Source organism: Hemitrygon akajei, chromosome 11 (genome assembly GCF_048418815.1).
Source record: "Hemitrygon akajei chromosome 11, sHemAka1.3, whole genome shotgun sequence".
NCBI classification, from domain to species: Eukaryota; Metazoa; Chordata; class Chondrichthyes; order Myliobatiformes; family Dasyatidae; genus Hemitrygon; species Hemitrygon akajei.
In genome coordinates, this window is record NC_133134.1 from 67,866,379 (window position 1) to 67,891,698 (window position 25,320).

Consider the following 25,320-nt stretch of genomic DNA (forward strand, 5'->3'; position numbering starts at 1 on the left):
TAGCTATTTTAAGCTCACATAACCTCTCATTCAGCTTCTAGTAAAATCGCCATTCTATTCTCCCAGCTTTTTTGGTCCATTGCATAATTCCTGACTCCTTGAGACCAAACTTTCCAGTATTTCCTTATTCTTCAACCAAGGACTTCCCTACACTTGTATTAGGCTATGCATTCCAAAGCTAATATCTTAAATGTATTTTTCAAAAACTCAGATTTTTTTTTTAACATTTTCTCAAGCCACTGGTTGCCTGTTGTTCACTTAAGTACAAGTCTGGTTATTGAGTGTTAGCAGGCTGTTTCATTATGAAGTGTGCCATGTACCCTACCCAGTCACTGATCTTAATGGAATGAAGCTATTCAGCCCAGAGTGTGCAGTGGCCTTCTGTAACAGCAATCTAAGCATTTCCATTCTCAGGTTCTTTCCCCGTACCCCTGAAAATCAAAGGACATAATTTTTTTCCCATTTTAGTGTAATATTTGAATCTGCTTTCATACTCTCCAGCAATGAAATCTAGATTATGACTATTTGCTGTAAGGTGTTGTTCGACATGTATCCCACTCCCTCTTTCACCAGCTGCCTTAAATCTCGATTTTTAAAGATTAGTTTTATTTGTCAAATGTATGTGGAAACATAAAAACATACACCCAGTGGCCACTTTTTAAGGTACACCTGTACACCTGCTCGTTAATGGAACTAACTCATCAGCTAATCACGTGGCAGCAACTCAATATATAAAAGTATACAGACGTGGTTAAGAGGTACGTAAACTTTGACTGTGGAATGATTGTTGGAGTATCCCAGAAATTGACAATTTCATGCACAACAGTCTCTGGACTTAGAGAGAATGGTGTGAAAAACAAAAAACATCTTGTGAGTAGCAGCTCTGTTAATGACAGAGGTCAGAGGAAAGTGGCCAAAATAATTCGAGCTTTCAGGAAGGCAATGTTAACTCAAGTAACTATGTGTTACAACAGTGGTGTGCAGAAGAGCATCTCTGAATGCACAACACTTGGTATAGGAGGTTTCTAATAAAGTGGCCATGGAGTCTACAGTGAAATGCATTGTTTGCATCAATGACCAATACATTCTGAGGATGTGGTGGGGCCAGCCTACAAGTGTCACCATGCTTTTGACCCAGTGTAGCATGCCCAGAAGTTACTAACCCTAACCCATATGCTTTTGGATTGTGTGAGGAAACAGGAGCACCCAAAGGAAACCCACGCGGTCAAGGGGAGAACGTACAAACTCCTGACAGACAGCAGCAGAAATCGAACCCTAACTACTGGCAGTGTAAAACTATGCTACCATAGTTCTCCTGGTTTTCAATCGCTGTCAATGAGAATAGATCTTATACTTTTAATGATTATCATCAATTTTAAATTAATTTGCCTTCCAGTTAGTCTCAAGCTTCTCTATCCATTTAGGTCTCTCATCCCAGAACCCTACTAATCTTTTCTGCAGCTTTGTTGTATAGACTCCAGGTCTTGTGCATTAGTTACAGTCAAACCAGTGCTTTATGGAGATTGAACATAACTGATTTGATTATAGATTTTATGCCTCTATATTAATTGGAGCATCCCGTATGTTTTCTTTTAATTGCTTACTTTCCCAACTATCTACCAAAATTTGTGCATATGTACATTTCAGTCTGTGTTAGAACTTTACCAGTTATATTAAATTTTCTTATTCTTCTCTTTAGAATAAATTTCTTTGCACTTTATTTTCATCTGCATCCTACCAGGCTATATCTGCTTGAAGTCTAAAATTATCTTCCTTGCTGTTTACAACACTTGCAAGTTTTGCGGCATCAGCATTTTTAAAATATTGCCCTGCACATTCAAATCTCGGTCAGTATACAGAATATCGGGACCATGAACCTGATCACTGTATTTCTTCCTCTGGTGTGAAAATCTACCATTCACAGTGAATTTGCGCCTGCCCCAAAGCAATTTTTGTATCTATGCTACCACACCCTTTATTCCAACAAGCTTCAACTTTTTGGACTAGCTTATTTGTGACATTTCGTTAGACATCTTACATAAATCCTTGCACACAACATGAACATTTTGTTATTTCATCAAAAGCTCATTGTTAGTTAAGCAAAATTTTCCTATGATAACCCAACACTTATTTTCCTGTATTATTCCTTCACAAGTAAATTTGTTGCTGGATTGACCATTTCACAATATCTCACAGACCTCTGTTGATACCCCTGCCCCCCCCCCCTTACCCCCATCCCTATCTATTATTTTAGTCTGGTTCTCTTTCTCTCTCTTTTTTCCCCCCTCACTATAATCTCCCCCCAGCCCTATCTTTCTTTCTCTTTTATTTCCCATAATTCTCCACCCCCCTAGCCCATTTCCCTCCAGCCTATCACTTCCTAGCTCTCTACTTTATCCCTCCCCCCACTTCTTATCCCCCCTCGACCATCCCATGTTACTTCACTCCTGATGAAGGGTTTCGGCCCAAAACATCGTCACTACCTCCTCCCATAGATGCTGAGTTCTGCCAGCATTTTGTGTTTTTGTTATTTAGCAATATGATTTTTATACCCTCTCCGGTTGTCACCTGAGATTGAGAAGGTAATCCTTTGGTACTTTTAACCTCAGACTTACATAACTGTAGGCCCAGAATAATGTTAGTAACCATTTCTACACACCCGGGCAGGTTTTACAGTTCAACTGATGAACTTTTTGCCTTGTGTGAGTCAAAATTTTCAGTCTGTATTCCCATATTTGCACTAGAAGAGATTTCTTCTCACCGTACAAACAAGAGAAAAGCTTCAGATGCTGAAAATCCAAGTAACATACACAAAGTGCTGGAGGAGCTCAGCAGGCCAGGCAGCATCAATGGAAAAGAGTGAACAGCTGATGGTTCGAGCCGAGACCCTTTGATGAGAAGTCAGAGTAAGAAGGTGGGGTGAGGGGGAAGAAGAAATACAAGATGATAGGTGAAATCGAGAGGGGGGGGTGAAGTAAAGAGCTGGGAAGTTGATTGGTGAAAGAGATAAAGGGCTGGAGAAGGGAGGAATCTGATAGGAGAGGACAGAAGTCCATGGAGGAAAGGGAAGGGGGAGGATCACTAGTGGGAGGTGATGGGCAGGTAAGGAGATAAGGTGAGAAAGGGAAATCAGTGTCTCTGTTTTTTGTTTTTATCTCCTCAGATTGTTAATGGATTAAAACAGAGGATCTTTAAGTTGGAGCAACAGTGTAAAGAGAAGGACGGCATCATAAAGTAAGATACATTTCAAACCACATCAGTAGTTTATTTAGTATCTGGTTACTTTATTCTTCTTGTGTAGTACTGATTCCCCACATCTTCATTTCCTGCCATTTTAGCAATGAGAACTACAAGCCCTCCAATGACATTCCTGAGATTTTACTCCTGTGTTGGATGCTGATGTTTTTGATTTGAAGTTCTTCAAATCTTATGCCAAGATTAAGGCATAAAACTTATTGCTTTAGATTGTTTATTAAGTGCTAAAATAACAAAGGTAGGAAGATGAAGCACGAGGGGGAGGGAGAGGAAGAGGGAGAAAGACCGAGATAGCCATAGTGGCAGGGAAAGAGAACAAACCAATGTGGTTTGCTAATTCCACTGAATTTCTATAGCTAACAGACACTCCATAAGACAATGGAGCAGAATTAGCCCATTTGGCCCATTGAGTCTGCTCCACCATTTCATCATGGCTGATCTATTTCCATCTCAACTCCATTCTCCTGCCTTCTCCCCGTAACCTTTCACTTATAAAAAAAACTATTATCCTCTACTTTAAATACACTAAATGACCTGGTCTCCACAGCCACTTGTGGCAAAAAATTCCTCAGATTCGCAACCCTCTACTGAAGAAATTCCTCCTCATCTCTGTTCTAAATAGACGGCCCTCTATCCTGAGGTTGTGCCCTCTGGTCATAGATTCCCTACTACATGAAACATCCTCTCCACATCCACTCTATTGAGGCCTTTCAACATTTGATAGGTTTCAATGAGATCCCCCTCATTCTTTTAAATTCCAGTGAGTACAGGCCCTGACCCATCAAATGCTCCTCATATGATAAGCATTTAATCCTTGAATCATTTTTGTGAACCTTCTGTGAACCCTCTCCAGTGTCAGCAAATCTTTTCTTAGATAAAGGGCCTAAAATTGCTCACAATACTCTAAGTCAGGCCTCACCAATGCCTTACAAAGCCCCAGTGTTAAGTCCTTGCTTTTATATTCTAGTCCTCTTGAAATGAATGCTGACATTGCATTTATTTTCCTTACCAGTGACTTAACCTGTAAGTTAACCTTTAGGGAATCCTGGATGAGATCTTCCAAGTCCCCTTGCACCCCAGGTTTTTGAATTTTCTCCCCATTTAAAAAATAGTGTACACTTTTATTCCTTCGACCAAAGTGCATGACCATACACCTCTGGAGACTGTATTCTATCTGCCGTTCCTTTGCTCATTCTTCTAATCTATCTCACTGCTTCCTCAACACTATCTGCCCCTCTACCTATCTTGTATTGTCCGTAGAAATGGCCACAAAGTCATTCAAATCATTGACATATAACATAAAAAGAAATGGTCCCAACACAGACCCTGCAGAACACCACTAGTCACCGGAAGTCAAGCAGAAAAGACCCACTTTAGTCTCCGTCTTTGCTTCCTGCCAGTTAGCCAATCCTCTATTCATGCTACTGTCTTTCCTGTAATTCTTATCTTGCTAAGCAGCCTCGTGTGGCACCTTGTCAAAGGCATTCTGAAAATCCAATTACACAACATCCATTGATCCTCCTTTGTCTATCCTGCTTGTTATTTCCTCAAATTCCATTGCTTGAATCCACGAATAAGATAGCCCCATTCAAATAATGTGATATCTGCAACTGCAATCAAAAGGTTTCCAGAAAAATAGAGGAAACATAGAAAACCTACAGCGCAATACAGGCCCTTCAGCCCACAAAGTTGTGCCGAACATGTCCCTACCTTAGAAATTACTCAGCTTACCTATAGCCCTCTCTCTTACTAAGCTCTATGTACTTATCTAAAAGTTTCTTAAAAGATCCTATCGTATCCACCTCCACCACCATTGCCGGCAGCCCATTCCACGCACTCACCACTCTCTGAGTAAAAAAAAAACTTGCCCCTGACATCTCATCTATACTTACTCCCTAGCACCTTAAACCTGTGTCCTCTTATGGCAACCATTTCAGACCTGGGAAAAAGCCTCTGACTATTCACACGATCAATGCCTCTCATCATCTTATACACCTCTATCAGGTCACCTCTCATCCTCCGTCGCTCCAAGGAGAAAAGGCCGAGTTCACTCAACCTATTCTCATAAGGGATGCTCCCCAATCCAGGCAACATCCTCTGCACCCTTTCTATGGCTTCCATATCCTTCCTGTAGTGAGGCGACCAGAAATGAGCACAGTACTCCCAGCGGGGTCTGACCAGGGTCCTATGTAGCTGCATTATTACCTCTCGGCCCTTAAATTCAATTCCATGATTGATGAAGGCCAATACACCGTACGCCTTTTTAACCACAGAGTCAACCTGTGCAGCTGCTTTGAGCATCCTATGGACTCGGACCCCAAGATCCCTCTGATCCTCCACACTGACAAGAGTCTTACCATTAATACTATATTCTGCCATCATATTTGACCTACCAAAATGAACCACCTCACACTTATCTGGGTTGAACTCCATGTGCCACTTCTCAGCCCAGTTTTGCATCCTATCAATGTCCAGCTGTAACCTCTGACAGCCCTCTACACTATCCACAACACCCCCAACCTTTGTGTCATCAGCAAACTTACTAACCCATCCCTCCACTTCCTCATCCAGGTCATTTATAAAAATCACAAAGAGTAAGGGTCCCAGAACAGATCCTTGAGGCACTCCACTGGTGACTGACCTCCATGCAGAACATGACCCGTCTACAACCACTCTTTGCCTTCTGTGGGCAAGCCAGTTCTGGATCCACAAAGCAATGTCCCCTTGGATCCCATACCTCTTTACTTTCTCAATAAGTCTTGCATGGGGTACCTTATCAAATGCCTTGCTGAAATCCATATACACTACATCTACTGCCCTTCTCTTAAATATTGAAATTGATTCTCCACTTACGCAGGCAGCTTCTTCCACACTCTCACCAAATAAGTTACCCCTCATGTTCCCCTCAAACATTTCACCTTTCACTCTACCCATAATTTCTATTTCTAGTCATTTACCATATCTATACTCCTCATTATTTAGTATACCTCCAGCAAATCTCCCTTCATTCCCCTGCTTTAACAAAATAAAGTCCTAACCTATTCAACCTTTCCCTATAACTCGGGTTATAGGACCCAGTGAACAATTACATATATCTGGGTAATCTTATAAAAACACAAACAAACATGAGAAAGTTATACAAGGGAAATAACAATTGAACAGGATCCTAGCAGAGCTATTCAAAACATCCTTAGCCATGGGTGAAGTACCAGTGGAGTGGAGAATAGTAATTGTGTTCTGTTGCTTAAGAAAGACTAAGAGTATACCAGGAAATTGTAGACCAGAGAGCCTGACATCAGCAGTGTGAAAGTTATTGGAAGGTATTCTAAGAGACTGGATATGTATAAGTATTTGAATAGACAGGGACAGATTAAGGATAGTCAACATGGCCTTGTATGTGGTAAATTGTGTCCAACCAATCATACAGTTTTTTGAGGAAGTTACCAGGAAAGTTGATGAAGGCAAGGCAGTGGATGTTGTCAGCATGGATTTTAGCAGGGCATTTGACAAGGTCCCACATAGGAGATTGGTCAAGAAGTTTCAGTTGCTTGGCATTCAAGATGACATAGTAAATTGGATTAGACATTGGCTTTGCAGGAGAAACTGGAGAGTGGTTAAAGATGGTTGCTTCTCTGGCTGAAGGCCTGTGACTATTGGTGTGCCACAGGGATCAGTGTTGGATCTGGTGTAATGTGTCATCTATATCAATATTCTAGATGACAATGTGGTACACTGGATCAGCAAATTTGCAGATGACTCCAAGATTGGCAGTGTAGTAGACAACAAGGAAGACTATCAGAGCTTGCAGTGGGATCCGGACCAGCTGGAAAAATGGTCTGAGAAATGTCAGGTGGAATTTAAGTCTGAGGTGTTGCACTTTGGGAGGACCAGTCAGGGTAGCTCTTACACAGTGAGTGGCAGGGCACTGTAGAGTGCGGTAGAACAAAGGGATTTGGAAACGTAGATCCATATTTCCTAGGTAGTGACATCATGTGTAGATGTAAAGAAAGTCGTAAAGAAAGCTTTTGGCACATTAGCCCTAATATTAGTATCAGTAGTTGGGATGTTATATTGAAATTGTATAAGATGTTGGTGAGCCCTTATTTGGAGTATTGAGTCCAGTTTTTGTCACTGACCTACAGGAAAGATGTAGGTAAGATTGAAAGGGTGCAGAGAAAATTTATAAGGATGTTGACATGATTTGAGGACCCGAGTTATAGGGAAGGTTGAATAGGTTAGGACTTTATTTTGTTGAAGCAGGGGAATGAAGGGAGATTTGCTGGAGGTATACTAAATAATGAGAAGTATAGATGTGGTAAATGACTAGAAATAGAAATTATGGGTTAAGAGTGAAAGGTGAAATGTTTAAAGGGAATATGAGGGGTAATTTATTTGATGAGAGTGTGGAAGAAGCTGCCTGCGCAAGTGGTGAATGAAGGATCAATTTCGATACTTAAGAGAAATTTGGATAGGTACTTGTATGAGAGAGGTATGGAGGACTTTGGTGTGGGTGCAGGCCGATGGGACTAGGCAAATTTATTGTTCTGCATGGAGTAGAAAGGCCAAAGGGCCTAATTCTGTGCTGTAGTGTTTTATGATGTTATGACGAAACAGCTTAAAGTTTAAAGTGCACACGTCACCATATAAAACCCTGAGATTCATTTTCTTGCAGACATGCACAGTAAATCCAAGTAAGTCCAATCCGACAGTCTCCTCTTTGATTCTAAATCACACATTTAGAATCACTACATCTGAAAATTCAGAGGCAGAAAAACTTGTACCTATGTTAAATATAAAATAATCAATATTTCACCTAGGTTATGGAAATGTTGAAGGGTATTCATAGGATTATGTCATTGCTAGTAGATTGACTTGTAGGCATACATATGTGAGTCTGAACTGCTCTAAGGGTGAGTCTGATCACCCTTTAATAAGTAAAAAATATGTAAATTATGATAAAGCATATCAGGACAAATATTAGACTAGTAATAATGAGTAACCTCAGCTTCCTAGTCTTAATTGAATCCAAGCAAAGAAATTCAATTCATCAGATTTTTAGCTGTTTCTTTATGCATATGATTGGCCAAATTAGTTATGTCTTCAGACTTGTCAGGTATGTAAGAAGCACTCCTTTCCTATAAGTACATGTTTCCCCCTTAACTGCTAAGATCTAATGCCATATGATTTTGAAGTACCATCTTATGTATGGCAATTATCTCAAAGTATGTGGTATATATTGGTATACCCAGTAGCTAGAGGCATTAACAGCATCAGCAAATTCATGTATTACTTGCAAGTATATATCATGTGTCATCTCAATTGGCACATTGTGAGTAGGGAAAATTGGCAGAAATATAACGTCAAGAAATAGTATTAGAATAAACTTCATAATGTCTAGTCACTATCGACTCTGTTCGAAGTCTTCTGGCTGGCTAGTGATTTTCTCACCGTAGCCTTTAAGTACTAAGTCAGAGTTTACCAGCACATAATGGATAGTGGACTACTTGACAGATAGACCTCAGTATGTGCGGTTGGGAGACTGTAGGTCTGACACGGTGGTCAACAGCACAGGAGCGCCGCAGGGAACCGTACTCTCTCCGGTCCTGTTCACCCTGTACACATCAGACTTCCAATATAACTCAGAGTCCTGCCATGTGCAGAAGTTCGCTGATGACACGGCCATAGTGGGGTGTGTCAGGAATGGACAGGAGGAGGAGTATAGGAAACTGATACAGGACTTTGTGATATGGTGCAACTCAAACTACCTGCGTCTCAATATCACCAAGACCAAGGAGATGGTGGTGGACTTTAGGAGATCTAGGCCTCATATGGAGCCAGTGATCATTAATGGAGAATGTGTGGAGCAGGTTAAGACCTACAAGTATCTGGGAGTACAGTTAGACGAGAAGCTAGACTGGACTGCCAACACAGATGCCTTGTGCAGGAAGGCACAGAGTCGACTGTACTTCCTTAGAAGGTTGGCGTCATTCAATGTCTGTAGTGAGATGCTGAAGATGTTCTATAGGTCAGTTGTGGAGAGCGCCCTCTTCTTTGTGGTGGCGTGTTGGGGAGGAAGCATTAAGAAGAGGGACGCCTCACGTCTTAATAAGCTGGTAAGGAAGGCGGGCTCTGTCGTGGGCAAAGTACTGGAGAGTTTAACATCGGTAGCTGAGCGAAGGGCGCTGAGTAGGCTACGGTCAATTATGGATAACTCTGAACATCCTCTACATAGCACCATCCAGAGACAGAGAAGCAGTTTCAGCGACAGGTTACTATCGATGCAATGCTCCTCAGACAGGATGAAGAGGTCAATACTCCCCAATGCCATTAGGCTTTACAATTCTACCGCCAGGACTTAAGAACTTTTTAAAAGCTATTATTAATGCTTTTTGAGATAGTGATTTAGATGCATATCATATTTTTTACTGAGTTAAGTATTGTATGTAATTAGTTTTGCTACAACAAGTGTATGGGACATTGGAAAAAAGTTGAATTTCCCCATGGGGATGAATAAAGTATCTATCTATCTATCTATCATTAACTACAGTGCCTATTGCTCTCGTCGGGAACCACTTTAGCTCACTTGCAGTAGCTAGCATGTATTCACTTTTACCGCCAAGTTAGTAACCAACAGCGCGTGATAAGGACCTTCCCATTGAACTTCCAATGGTTCCTTATGCGGTTTCTTAATCAGGATCTACTCACCAGGCATCAGGGTGTGTCCTCCTCCTGTTGGATCACTCTAATCAGGAGAAACCTGTTGAGAAGCAGACTGTACACTTTGGGTTAGTTTCAAACAATAGTTAACTAAACTGTTTGCCACAATGTGTATATCAGTCTCTCTGAGATCTAGAACTCCCAGCAGTGACACAGGGTGCCCTGTTGCTACTTCGAAAAGACTAAATTTAATTTTCTTGTGTAGGGTTGCTCTGATTCAATATAAGGCCAAAGGAAGAGCTGTAGGTCATGTTCCACCTTCTTCATGATAGTCATTCCTTCATGATTTCATTCATTTGTTTGACTTGTCCTGATGACTCTGGGTGATGTGGATAATGGAAAGACCATTCAAAGTTTATAAGTTAACATAATTCCCAACAACCACTCGCCGTGAAACCCAAACACGAGAAAATGTGAAGATGCTAAAAATCCAAAGTAACACACACAAAATGCTGGAGGAACTCAGCATGCCAGACAGCATCCATGGAAAAGAGTAATCAGTTGACGTCTTAGGCCAAGACCCTTCTTCAGGACTCAAGGTCTTGAAAAACCTTTTTGTCCTGAAGAAGGGTCTTGGCCCAAAACATTGACTGTTTACTTTTACCTAAATGCCGCCTAGTCTGCTGAGTTCCTCCAGCATTTTGTGTGCTTTTCTCCCAGTGAAATGTGTTCTTTGGTCAGAGTTGATGTGACTCAGCTAGGAATGTAGTCCTTGATCAGAGCATTTGCTATGTGTGTGGCAGTGTAGCTTTCACTCATCCTGAAAACTTATCCAATATTACATTCGAATATCTCTGACACTTTGGCAAAGTAATGTAATCCACTTGTAGATGTAAAAGTGAAAAAGATGGGGGCAAGTGCTCTTAATTGTGGTAGCTTTCCAACTCCTCCAGGACTCTTTTTTTTCTGGCATGTTATGCATCTTCAACTGCTTGTTAGCTTGTGCCCTGATCTTTGGGTTCTATTACCATTAGGAGAATCTGCCGATCATCTTTTCCACTCCAACTCCGTAGGGAGTTTACCTGCTGTGCCAGATAAGGAAGCAACATAGTTGAAGCTACTAGTCTATGACTAGCACCATATCTCCATGCTCCATCACTGTTTAACTTCCACTATTTTCCATCTAGAACCACAGTTCCTGATTAGAGCATCAAGCTTGTACCTCTTGAATATCTTGTATGCTTGTCTCTGATACAGAGTTCAACTTTGTTTCCATAATTTCATTTGTCGGGTTCACTGCATATATTCCTGATATTTCTTTTGATTCTTTGACCCTTAATACTTCTTATACTTCAATTTTTTACTCCTTCCTGTGCTGCCTCTTCTACAATTTCCATTGTATTCATTTTGGAGTTGCTTTAACATTTTAATACAGCAACTTCTGACATGTAATTGTATGACATTTATGAGTTCTTGTACTAGTTTGCTATTCTTGGTTAGGGTTCCTACAGCCTGGTGGTGTGGGTCCTAAGGGTTCTGTTCCAGTGAGAAGAGAAGATGGCCATGATGGTGGGGGCCCTTGATGATGGATCCTGGTTCCTGCGTTAGCACTCGTAGATGTACTCAGTGGTGGGGAGGGTTTTACCCGTGATGGACTGGGCTGTATCCTCTTTTTGTAGACATTAATGTTTCTATACCTGGCCGTTATACCACCAGTCACTACATTCTCTAATGCAGATCTATAGAAGTTTGTCACAATTTTAGATGACATGCCAAATCTTCGCAAACTTCCAAGAAAGTAGAGGTGCTGCCTTGTTCTCCTTGCAATGGCACTTACGTGCTGGACACATGACAGATCCACTGAAGTGATAATGCTGAGGAATTTAAAGTTCCTGACCAACGTCCAATGTCCGTCCCATCGTACAAAAATGAACTTACAGTTTTGCAGGTCTTTGGGTACACAGGTCGGGTTCTGTCCATGCAGTGAAGTGGGTATGGGGGCCAGGTTACCAAGCCTTTCGTGTAGCCTGCCCAGGACTGCTGCCGGTTCTTCCTCTTGCCCCCTTGGGGCTGGTATGAACTCTCCTGGGACGGCCAGGGGCACGCCATACACCAACTCGGCCAACGAGGTGTGCAGATCCTCTTTGGGCGCCGTGCGGATTCCGAGCAGGACCCAGGGAAGCTCGTCCACCCAGTTAGGTCCTCTCAGGCGGGCCATGAGAGCCGACTTCAAGTGACGGTGGAAACGCTCCACTAGTCCGTTCGACTGTGGGTGGTAGGCAGTAGTGTGGTGTAGCTGCATTCCCAACAGGCTGGCCACAGCCGACCACAGGCTGGGTGAACTGGGCGCCTCTGTCAGAGGTAATGTGGGCCTGTACCCCGAAGCATGCTACCCAGGTTGCAATCAGTGCTTGGGCGCAGATGTGTTGGTGAGCGGGACCGCCTCTGGCCACTTCGTGAACCGGTCTAGCATAATTAGGAGGTACCACACTCCTCGGGACACTGGTAGGGGGCCCATGATATCCACATGATTGTGGTTGAACCTCCGGTGGGTGGGTTCAAACTGCTGCGGCGGGGCTTTAGTGTGCCGCTGCACCTTGGCTGTCTGGCACTGCGCGCATGTTCTGGCCCATTCACTGACCTGCTTGCGAAGTCCGAGCCATGCGAACTTGCTGGAGACCAGCCGGACGGTTGTCCTGATAGATGGGTGCGCCAAACCGTGTATGGAGTCGAAAACTCGCTGCCTCCAGGCTGCCGGGACGATGGGGCGAGGTTGGCCGGTAGCCACGTCGCACAAGAGGGTCTTCTCACCTGGGCCTACGAGAAAGTCTTGCAGCTGCAAACCCAAGACTGCGGCCCTGTAGCTGGGCATCTCATCGTCTGCCTGCTGCGCCTCCGCCAGTGCTGCATAGTCCACCCCCAGCGACAGGGCCTGGACAGCTGGTCTGGAGAGTGCATCCGCCACGACGTTGTCCTTTCCCGAGACATGCTGGATGTCCGTCGTGTACTCAGAGATGTAGGACAGATGTTGCTGCTGGCAAGCTGACCAGGGATCTGACACCTTCGTGATTGCGAAGGTCAACGGTTTGTGGTCAGTGAACGTGGTGAACGGCCTGCCTTCTAAGAAGTACCTGAAATGCTGGATTGCCAGATACAGTGCCAACAGCTCCCGGTCGAAAGCACTGTACTTGAGTTCGGGTGGTTGTAGGTGCTTGCTGAAGAACGCCAGGGGTTGCCAGCACCCCTCGATGAGCTGCTCCAGCACCCCATCGACTACTGTGTCGGATACGTCCACCGTGAGGGCGGATGGAACATCCATTCTGGAGTGCACCAGCATCGCGGCATCTGCCAAGGCTTCCTTGGCTTTAACGAAAGCGGCCATGGCCTCCTCGTCCCAAGTAATGTCCTTGCCTTTACCCGACATCAGGGTGTACAAAGGGCGCATGATACGGGCTGCTGAGGGGAGGAAACGGTGGTAGAAGTTCACCATACCAATGAACTCCTGCAGGCCTTTGACTGTGTTGGGCCGGGCAAAGTGGCGGATCACGTCTACCTTAGCGGGCAGAGGTGTCGCCCTGTCTTTGGTAATCCTGTGGCCCAGGAAGTCGATGGTATCGAGACCGAACTGGCATTTGGCCGGGTTGATCGTGAGGCCGAAATCACTCAGGCGGGAGTAGAGCTGGCGGAGGTTGGACAGATGCTCCTGACGACTACTGCTGGCTATAAGGATGTCCTCCAAATAGATGAACGCGAAGTCCAGGTCGCGTACCACCGCATCCATTAGCCGCTAGAACGTCTGTGTGGCATTCTTCAGGCTGAACGGCATTCGGAGGAACTCGAACAGGCCGAACGGGGTGATGAATGCTGTTTTGGGGATGTCTTTCAGGGTGCACCGGGATTTGATGGTATCCCCGGAAGAGGTCTACTTTGGAAAAGATTCTTGCCCCGTGCAGGTTTGCTGCAAAGTCCTGTATGTGTGGCACGGGGTAGCGATCTGGAGTGGTAGCCTCGTTCAGTCTGTGGTAGTCGCCGCATGGTCTCCAACCCCCGGCTGCATTGGGCACCATGTGCAGGGGGGAGGCCCATGGGCTGTCGGACCTCCATATGATCCCCAATTCCTCCATCCTCTTGAACTCCTCCTTCGCCAGGCGGAGCTTTTCCGGAGGGAGCCTTCGTGCGTGGGCGTGGAGGGGTGGTCCCTGGGTCGGGATGTGGTGCTGTACCCCGTGTCTGGGTATGGCTGCCGTGAACTGCAGTGCCAGAATTGATGGAAAGTCCGCCAGGATTCTGGTGAATTCGTTGTCTGACTGCGTGATGGAGTCCAGGTGTGCGGCCGGCAACTTGGCTTCACCCAGGGAGAACGTCTGGAAAGTCGGCATGTACCAGTCTTTTCCCTTGCAAGTCGACCAGCAGGCTGTGAGCTCGCAAGAAGTCCGCCCCCAGGAGTGGTTGGGCCACGGCGGCCAGTGTGAAGTCCCACGTGAACCGGCTGGTGCCAAACTGCAGCTGCACTGTGCGGGTGCTGTAGGTCCATATCGTGCTGCTGTTTGCGGCCCTCAGGGTGAGTCCTGGCTTCCTGTTGCGGGTGTCGTACCCCGTCGGAGGCAAGACGCTGATCTCCGCTCCGGTGTCGACCAAGAAGCGGCATCCCGACTGTCCCAGACGTACAAGAGGCTGTCCTGGTGGCCAGCTGCCATAGTCATTAGCGGCAGCTGGCCCTGGCCATTGCAGGGCGGGCGACAACGGCGGGCTTTTATGCCCCACCGCTGGTGGTAGAAACACCACTGTTCACTGGCCTCCTCACTCCTGCCTCTGTGTTGTGTGCGCCCACATGCCGAGCCTGGTCTGGTCCGCTGTTGGGCACATGGCCTGGTAATCTGACTGACGGATGCCACGCTCTCCCTCTTGGCTTTCTACAGCACGTTTGCTCGGGCCGCCATGTTCTGGGGGTCGCTGAAATCTGCGCCGGCCAGCAGCAGATATATGTCCTCGGGCAGTTGCTCGAGGAATGCTTGCTCGAACATGAGGCAGGGCTTGTGTCTGTCAGCCAGGGCCAGCATTCTCGTTCATCAATGCTGACGGCAGTCTGTCTCCCAAACCGTCCAGGTGAAGCAGGCGGGCACCCCGCTCATGCCGTGAGAGGCCAAAGGTCTCAATGAGCAGCACCTTGAATGCTTCATATTTGCCACCTTCTGGAGGCGACTGTATGAAATCCGCAACCTGGGCGGCCGTCTCCTGGTCAAGGGCGCTCACCACGTGGTAGTAACGCGTGGAATCAGAAGATATCTGCCGAATCTGGAACTGGGCTTCTGCTTGGCTAAACCACACACATGGTCGCAGCGTCCAGAAAGTCAACAGTTTTAGCGAAACTGTGTGAACAGATGAAGAGTCGGTCATCTTATGTCCAAATCCTGTTAGGACCGTTGGGGTCACCAATGTAGCGATGTGCTACACACAGCGCTGAAATAACGACATGTAAGTCGTTTCGAGACTAGTTTATTCAAACTTGGCGGCGCGGGCATTTAATCCCTAGCGCCTGCCCTCTCCGGGCGGAAATGACATCAGAGGTGCATTACCAAAGTCTCTCCCCGCGCGCTGGCTATTTGTGAGTCGGTTCGCCTGCGCAGAAAGTGGGTCGCCACAAAATAATAATAATAAGTGAGCAATAAATATCAAAAACATGAGATGAAGAATCCTTGAAAGTGAGTCCATAGGTTGTGGGAACGTTTCAACGATGGGTGAGTGAAGTTATCCTTTTTGGTTCAAGAGCCTGGTGGCTCAGGGATATTAACTGTGCCTGAACCAGGTGGTGTGAGTCCTGAGACACCTTCTTGGTGACTTGGCTCCAATGAAAAGTACCTTCTGAAGGCAGCAGTGAGAAGAGAGCATGTCCTGGGGGTGGGGTCCATGAAAATGGATGCTGCTTTCCTGCTACTGCGTTTCATGTAGATGTGCTCAATGATTGGGTGGGCTTTACCTGTGATGGACTGGGCCATATCCACTACTTTTTGTAGAATTTTCCATTCAAGAGCATTGGTGTTTCCATATCAGGCTGTGATGCAGCCAGTCTCAATATACTTCCCACCACACATCTACAGAAGTTTGTCAGTGTCTTAGATGTCATGCTAAACTTCTGCAAACTCCTAAGAAAGTAGAGATGCTGTTGTGCTTTCTTCGTAATTGCACTTGTGTGCTAGGACCAGGACAGGTCCTCCGGAATAATAACAATGATTAACTTAAAATTGCTAACCCTATCCACCTCTGATCCTCTGATAAGGACTAGTTCACAGACCTCTGGTTTCTTTCTCCTGAAGTCAATAATCCGCACTTGGTCTTGCTGACATTGAGTAAGGTTATTGTTATGACACAATTCAGCCAGATTTTCAGTCTTCCTCCTATATGCTGATTTGTCACCATCTTTGATTTGACATATGACAGTAGCGTCATCAGCAAACTTGAACATGGCATTGGAGCTGTGCGTAGTCACAAAGTCATAGATGTGAAGTGAGTAGAGCAGGGGGCTAAGCACATACCCTTGTGGTGCACCTATGCTGATGGAGATCATGGAGGAGATGTTGTTGCCAATCTGAACTGACTGGAGTCTGCAAGTGAGGAAATCCAGAATCCAATTGCACGAGAGGGTATTGAGGCCAAGGTCTTGGAGCTTATTGATTAGTTTTGAGGAGATGATGGTATAGAATGCTGAGCTATATTTAATAATGTGTATCTTTGCTGACCAGATGTTCCAGGGTTGAGTGAAGAGACAGTGAGGTGGCATTTGCTGCAGACCTGTTGCTCCTGTAGGCAAATTGGAGCAGATCTAAGTTGCTTCTCAGGCAGGAGTTGATATGTTTCATCATCAACCTTTCAATGTACCTCATCACAGTGGATGTAAGTGCCACTGGGCAATAATCATTGAGGCAGGTTACTGCGTCCTTCTTGGGTACAGGTACAATTGAAGCCTGTGTGGATACCACACACTGCCGAAGCGAGGGGTTAAATATCTCAGTAAGCACACCAGCCAGTTGATCAGCACAGGTCTTTATTTCTTGGCTTGGTACCCCATCTGGGTTCACCTTCCTGAGGGTTGCTCACACATCTGCTTCAGAGACTGAGATCATACGTTCCTCCATGTTTTGATAGAAGGCATTCAGCTCATCTGGAAGCAAAGCCCCGCTGTCTCCTATGGCACCTGATTTAATTTTATAAGAAGTGGCAGTTTTTAAGCCATGCCACAACTGTCGAGCATCCTTTGTTGATTTGTTTGGTCCAGAGTTGCCACGTTGCTTGTGAGATGTCTTTCTTGTAACTTGCTTGGTCATCAGACTTGAATGCCTCTGATCTGGCTCTTAGCAGATTTTGGATCTCATGGTTTATCCAGGGCTTCTGATTGGGGAAAACTCTGCAGCAGATACCTGACACTTAGGGTGTTTTCCCCTTTAAATGGTCGCAGACAGGTTTTGTTTACTTAGGTATATCTATCACACTTACTCATCTGCAGCTGTTTTAATAAAGTCAGTTACAACTAAAATGTATTCATTCAGATCCCTAGATAATGAGTCCTCGTACATGGCCCAGTCCACTGATTTGAAGCAATCCCATAGCTCCTCCTCTGCTTCCTGCGACCATCTCTTTGTTATCCTAATCTCTGGAGCTTTGCTCTTTAGCCTCTGCCAAGTGATCCTATTTACCAAAATACAGTCTGGGCATGGAATGGTAGACATTACTTTTTTTTAAAAATTAGTTTTTTTTAATACATTTTCTACATCGCTACAGATTAAAAAAAAACCAGATCGAAATGAAGAACATTAATACAGTGCAAAAATAAACTTACAATAATAATATAATACAAAAGAAGATAATTGAGAAAGCACCCAAATTGAAGATATGTAAAATTAGTATCCTCCCCAAGCCCCGCAACAGAAAAGAACTCCAGACCAACCACAACACAATCTAGAGAGTATACATCAGGACATTCAAACCCCCAAAACTGTAAATACACTTAGCAACAGAAGATATTAATGCCTACTACCAACAAAAAAGGAGCTGAAAGCAAGGGACCGAAAAAAAACCCCTTAGTTAAGAGGAAGGTTATGAAAGTACTCAATAAAAGGTCCCCAGACCTTATGGAACTTTGTATCCGAATTAAGAACTGAATAATGAATTTTTTCAAGGTCTAAGCAGGACATAATATCATTAAGCCATTGAGCATGCGTGGGCGGGGCAATATCCCTCCATCTAAGGAGGATTAAATGTCTAGCCAAGAGAGAAGCAAAAGATAATATTCGACACTTAGTCGAATCACTTAGATAAGACGTATATCTGTCTTACCCAAAAAACCGAACAAAGCAATTAAAGGGTTAGGTTCTACAGAATTCTATCAGAATACAAGATAACGTTATGAAGACGTCTTTCCAAAATTTCTCCAAGCTAGGACAAAACCAGTACATATGAATGAGAGAGGCCTCGCCCCTTTTGCATTTATCACAGAGAGGACTAATGTTAGGGTAAAATCGAGATAGTTTAGATTTAGACATATGGGCTCTGTGAACAATCTTAAACTGTAAAAGGCAATGGCGAGCACAAAGAGAGGTTGAATTAACCGATTTGAGAATCGAATCCCAAGTCTCATCAGATAAGGAGATATTTAAATCATGCTCCCAAGCCATTCTAATTTTATCCACAGGGGCACGCCGTAAGGATGCTAATTTATCACGAATAAATGATATTAAACCTTTACCTAGTGGATTAATAGAAAGAAATAAATCCATAACATTTTTCTCAGGCATTTCAGGGAAGTTAGGAATTAAAGGATTAATAAAGTGTCTAATTTGGAGATATCTAAAAAAATTAGCATTGGGCAGATTGAACTTAGCAGAGAGCTGTTGAAAAGATGCGAAGCGATTATCAATAAAAAGATCTTCAAAATGTCTAATGCCCTTCCTATACCAATCATGGAATGCTGAATCATACGTAGTAGGTAAAAAAAGGTGATTATGTAAGATAGGGCAAGAAAAGGAAAAACCATGGAAACCATAAAACTTCCTAAACTGAGCCCATATACGCAACGTGTGTCTAACAAGAGGATTAACAATTAATCTGGACAAACTACTAAGGAGTACAGAGCCAAGAAGTGCAGAGATAGATAAATCTTTAGTGGAACTCAACTCCATTGCCACCCAATTAGGGCACTCGGGTTGGCCTTGGAAAAAAGACCAAAAGGTAGCACAACGTATATTGGCTGCCCAATAATATAAACGAAAGTTAGGTAAAGCCATGCCACCCTCTTTTTTAGATTTTTGGAGATAAACTTTATTAATTCTAGAACGCTTATTCTTCCACAGATATGACAAAATAATAGAGTCTAAGGAATCAAAAAAAGATTTAGAAATAAAAATTGGGATTGATTGAAATAAATATAAAAGTTTAGGGAGAACATACATTTTAACAACATTGATACGACCTACCAAAGACATAGATAGAGGTGACCATTGTAACAGACTCTGTTTTATAGTACATGAAAGATTGGCAAAATTTTCACGAAAGAGATCTTTAAACTTCCTTGTGACTGTAAGTAAATTGATTATGAACTACTTTAAAAGGGAGATCACGAAATGTTAATTCTTGTGCTTCTTTAATTGGGAAAAGTTCGCTCTTATGTAAATTAAGTTTATATCTAGAGAGCTGGCTAAACTGGTCAAGAAGTGAAAACATTGGAGGTAAGGATGTAGACGGATTTGAAAGAAAAAGTAATAAGTCATCGGCATAAAGAGAAACTTTATGCTCAACACCCCCTCTCCAAATCCCGGTCAGTTCAGGACAATTTCGAAATGCTATCGCCAAAGGTTCTATAGCCAAATCAAAGAGAAAGGGACTTAAAGGGCATCCCTGGCGGGTGCCACGTTTGAGGTTAAATAACTGGGATTTCTGAAAATTAGTCAAAACAGAGGCAGTAGGACACAAATACAGCAATTTGATCCAAGAGATAAAACTTTGACCGAAGTCAAATTTTTCTAAAACTGCAAAAAGGTAGTTCCACTCTATACGATCAAATGCTTTCTCCGCATCGAGGGAAATAACACATTCAGGAATCCCAGTTGGAGGTGAGTATAAGATATTAAATAAACGCCAAATGTTAAAAAAAGGAAGACGGTTTTTAATAAAACCAGTTTGATCATCAGAAATAATAGAGGGGATAACAGTTTCTAATCTATAAGCCAAAACTTTGGCCAAGATTTAACATCAACATTGAGCAAAGAAATCGGCCTATACGAGGAACACTCTGTTGGGTCTTTACCCTTTTTTAATAAACGAATAATAGATGCCTCATTAAAAGAGGGTGGCAATTTACCGTAATTAAACGAGTCAGATAATACTGAGAATAACTGAGGGGAAAGAAGTGAAGAGAATGATTTATAAAATTCTACGGGGAACCCATCAGGTCCAGGAGATTTCCCTGAAGGCAATGCAGAAATTGCAAAAGATATTTCTTCTGATGATATAGGCGCATTAAGTTTGGCTTTAAAATCAGATGAAAGCGAAGGAATATTCAGATTATTTAAAAAGTGATCAACAGAGATATTGTCATTAAAGATTCAGAGGAATAAAGTCGAGAATAGAAATTTTTAAATGCGTCATTGATTTCTAAGTGATCCGATGTAAAGTCTCCATTCTCCTTCCGGATCTTTGTAATATGTTGTTTGGCTTTGGAACGTCTCAGCTGATTGGCTAGAAATTTACCAGATTTGTCACCATGAATATAGAAGCGACTCTTACTTTCAAGAAGTTGACGTTCGACAGGTTGAGTAGACAGAAGATTAAATTTAGTTTGAAGTTCTACACGCTTCTTGTATAATTCAGGATTCTTAGTTTGAGCATACAGTTGATCCAATTCTTTAATCTGATTAATGAGGTCTAATCAATCTGCACAGGACTTTCTATTAAGATTTGCTGTATAGGAGATTATTTGGCCCCTCAAATATGCTTTCATGGCATCCCAGACAATCTGGGATGACATTTCAGATGATGTATTGGTGTTAAAATAAAAGGTTATCTGATCCTTAATAAATTTTAGAAAATCATCATCCGATAATAAAGTCAAGTCAAAACGCCAGTGTTTATTCCTCTGAGGGAGACCAGGAAAATTTAAAGACAAAGTAATTGGGGCATGGTCAGAAATCAGTATACTCTGATAGTCACAAGAATAGACAAATGGAATAAGTTGATTATCGAGTAAAAAGTAGTCAATTCTAGTAAAGGTATGGAGTACATGTGAAAAAAAAGAGTAGTCTCTCTCAGTGGGATGAAGGAAACGCCATATATCAGAGATACCATAATTAGAAAAGAGTGAATAGCTAAGGCAGATTTAGAAAGTAGTCTAGTAACAGAGGACGATCGATCCAAATTAGGATCTAACCAACAATTGAAATCGCCACCCAGTATAAGAGAGTATGAGTTTAAATCTGGTAGCGAGGAGAAAAAACGTTCAAAAAAATTAACATCATCAAAATTGGGAGCATACAGGTTTGCTAGTACAACTTTAGTATTGTATAATTTACCAGAAACAATAATAAAACAGCCATTTGTATCAGATATCTTATTATGGAGTTCAAAAGGAATATTTGAATTAATAAGGATGGAGACCCCCCCCCCCTAGCTTTGGCAGCAAAGGATGAATGAAAATGCTGACCCGCCCACTTTGACAGAAGCCGAGAATGATCAAAACTACGAATATGAGTTTCTTGAAGGAAAGCAATGTCAGCTTTGAGTTGTTTAATATGCGAGAAGACCTTCCTTCTTTTAACAGGATGATTCAATCCCTTTACATTCCAGCTCACAAATTTAAGTGAATTAACCATTATCAATTGTTAGTGCATAGAAGGTAGCAGGCATATAAAAAACCAAGCAGTACAATAACAGTCTGGGAGCAAAAATGTAAACATAGATCCGTAGAATCAAAACAGAGACATGTCCTGAATAACAAAGGAAAACACAAGAAACAGTGAGTAGTGTTGGAACTGGAGAATCCACCACCCCCTCGCAACCCAAAATTAGACGGCTACCTAAAAAAGCAGCTAGCTCTACCAAAAAAATTAACCCAAGTATGACTTCCAGTTCTGTGTCGTTAACAAAAGTTCCGTATAAATGATATAGCAAATAATAACTAATTTATGCACAAGAAAACAGAATTATAAATAGGAACAACTTCAACAGAAGTATAAAACTTAATACAAATAAAATCAGAAGAAAACTAAAACTAACCTACCCGCGAAAAATTATAAAGGATTAAAAGAAAAAAAAAGGGAGGGAGAAAAGGGGGAAATTATAAAATTCAAAGAGAGTCCTTATCAACCATTTACAGAAAAAAAAAGCAAAACTTAAACTATGAATCAACCAACAGGAAGGCCTTCAATAAAAACTCCAAACCTCCAAAACAAGTTAAAGACAATTGTAGTTCTCTATAGATAAGGTTATACAAAAATAAAAAAAAATTACACAGGTAAAATCTAAAAGTTCGCAGGGAAACATTAAACTTAAATTATCTATTTAGAAAAAACGCACCAAGTCCAGGGAGAGATTGACTACAGCCTTTAGAGTTTCAATAGATAATGACTGAATTATTCAAGTAAAGTCTGAGTTCGGAAAAAATAGTTTTACTTTGAGAAGTACTTATCAACCATTTTAGAAGGTCAGGCCGGTTCCGAAGAAGACGAGGTGGCTGGAAGACTTCCAACAAACGCCTCAGCCTCCTTCACTGATTTAAACCACTTATAATCTCCAGTAGTAAGCGTAATTTGAAGATCGGCTGGGTTTCGGAGAGAGGGTCTGAATCCGCGATCAAAAAGCACTTTCATTACACCTTTAAACTCAGCACGCATCTTCAGAACCTGGGGGGCAAAATCCTCCACAAAACGAATGACTGTATTTTGAAAGGCAAAAGTACCTCTGCGGCGTGCCTCCATCATCAAACTGTTTTTCACCTGGTATTGATGAAAGCATAAAATAATCGGCCGTGGGCGGGAACCCAGAATTGCTCGAGGAACATAGATCCTGTGTGCCCTTTCAAGCTCAGGTGGAGTCAGAAAAAATTCTTTCCCAAAAATCTCACAGAGAAACTTGGAAAAAAATTCAATGGGAGAGCCCTTTTTGGTGGCCTCTGGCAAACCAAGAATTCGTAGATTGCAACGTCTGCTCCGATTTTCAAGATCCACCATTTTGGAAAAAAGTTTACTATTCTTCTCCTCTAGGTTGGAGCAGAGAGTTTCAAGATATTGAACACGGCATTTTAAATCTTCAGAAGTTACGTCAATGCGAGATAAATGTTCAGCATGATCAGCCACTCTAGCATTAATCTGATCCAGTTTGACATTCAGCTGGTTGAAAGAAGTTCTAAATTCAGTTCTAAAATCCATTAAAGTATCTTGTCGATGTTGTTCCAGAACAGCGAGAATGTCAGCCGGCAAAGCCATAGAAGTTTCCTTTTTCCCGGTTTTAGTACTTTTGGTAGCCATTATAAGATAGATGTGTTCGCAGGCAGGTAGAAGAGAACTAATAAAATACCTAACTAAGGTTTAAGAAGGGAGACACATAGTGCAAAGGTAAGAAGAATAACGGAGCAAAAGTTCGGAGCACTAAACAATCGCCATCTTACCGGAAGTCCATGGTAGACATTACTTATCTTAATATAACAGTGTCTAGTATGTTGGGACCTCTGGTGCTACAGGTTATATGCTGATGGTAATTGGGCTGCATTTTCCAAAAACAACCCTGGTTAAAGTCTCCAACTATAAAATGTATCGGGATGGACTGTTTCTTGTTTGAAGTTGGCATAATGCAGTATCATGAGCAATTAATTATAGTCGGCTGCTGGTGGTATGTAAACTGAGGTCAGGATCACAGATGAGAACTCTCTAGGTAAAAGAATATACAGCATGTGACCATTAGGTTTTCCAAGTCCCATTGAGGCAGGAAAAGAATGGCAGGGTGAAGGAATCGTGGTCGACAGGAGATGTGGAACATCTAGTCAAGAGGAAGAAAGAAGCATACTTAAGGCTTAGGAAGCAAGGATCAGACAGGACTCAAGAGAGTTACAAGGTAGGCAGGAAGGCACTTAAGAATGGACTTGGGATCGAGCCATTGGCTGAGGCTATTCGGCGAGACCCCAAAATATCTGCTCGAGACATAGGACTAAAGTCACATAAAATCACATTGTATGCGGATGATGTTCTAATTTTCTTATCAAACCCTGCTATATCAGTGCACCTTATACAATGCAACAGTTCATTTAGCACCTTTTCAGGTTATAAAATCAACTTTACTAAATCAGAAGCTATGCCTCTGGGGAATCTGCAGCAGGTACCTGACACTCAGGGTGTTTTCCCCTTTAAATGGTTGCAGACAGGTTTTGTTTACTTAGGCATATCTATCACACTTATGTTTAATCAATTGTTCAAAGCTAACTCTACACAGTTATTTGACAAAATCAAACAGGATCTTGAGCAAATGGAGCACTCTTCCTATTTTTTGGCTTGGCTCAAAATGAACATTCTTCCTCATCTGCTCTACCCAATATGAATGATTCCAGTCATTTTTACCCAACAAATACTTTTAAAAAAATGGCTGGTTTGTTTCTTTCATCTGAAACAAAAAAAGACCCTGTATTAAAATGTCTAAGTTACAGCTTCTCAGTAGTCTAGGGGGTCTGGATTTTCCAGACATCAAAAGGTATCAATTAAGTTCCTTTTTATCTTATGTGGTTGACTGGGTTTGCAGGGACCCCTCCTCAGTTTGGCTAGACATTGAAGCTTCACAAGCAAAATTCCCTCTTATTAATCTGCTTTTCCTCAATAAGATGAACTAGTTAAGGAATATTGTTGCAATCCAATAACAATTAATACGGTCAGGGCTTGGAGGGCGGTGCGATAAATTCAGGGCAACGCAGCGAAAATATCACCCTTCACTCCAATAACCGGCAGTCCAGATTTTCAGCCTGGCATAATGGATTCTGGATTTGAACTTTGGATTTCTAAGGGTATTTTCCATCTAGGAGATTTGTTTGATGAAGAAACGATGATGTCTTTTAGTCAAATAGTACAGAAATTTAACATACCCAACAAGGATCTTTTTTGTTTCTTTCAGGTAAGAGATTATATACAGAAAAAAAAACATCATTGTTAACTGATTTCTATAGTTCTGACATAGAAAAGAGGGTGTTTTGTTCTAAGGGTGAAGTCTCCATTAGTACTTTTTACAGTATCCTGAGGGAATGTTCTTGTGGAGAGGCTGAGCAGCTGGGAAGGGTCTGGGAGGAAGAGCTGAGAGTAGAAATTACAGCTGAAACATGGGAAGACATCTGTGATAATGTAAAGAAAATTTCAGTTTGTAATAGAACAAAAGCATTGCAACTCA

General features: G+C 42.6%; 1 protein-coding gene across 1 annotated transcript in view; it reads left to right on the forward strand.

The window, feature by feature from the left end:
• iqce (IQ motif containing E) overlaps positions 1 to 25,320 on the forward strand; it is a 112,963-nt gene that overhangs the window by 23,165 nt on the left and 64,478 nt on the right. The window contains exon 9 of the mRNA XM_073061010.1: positions 3,164 to 3,234. Coding sequence (XP_072917111.1) covers positions 3,164 to 3,234 — 71 coding nt within the window. The remainder of the gene's footprint in view (positions 1 to 3,163; positions 3,235 to 25,320) is intronic.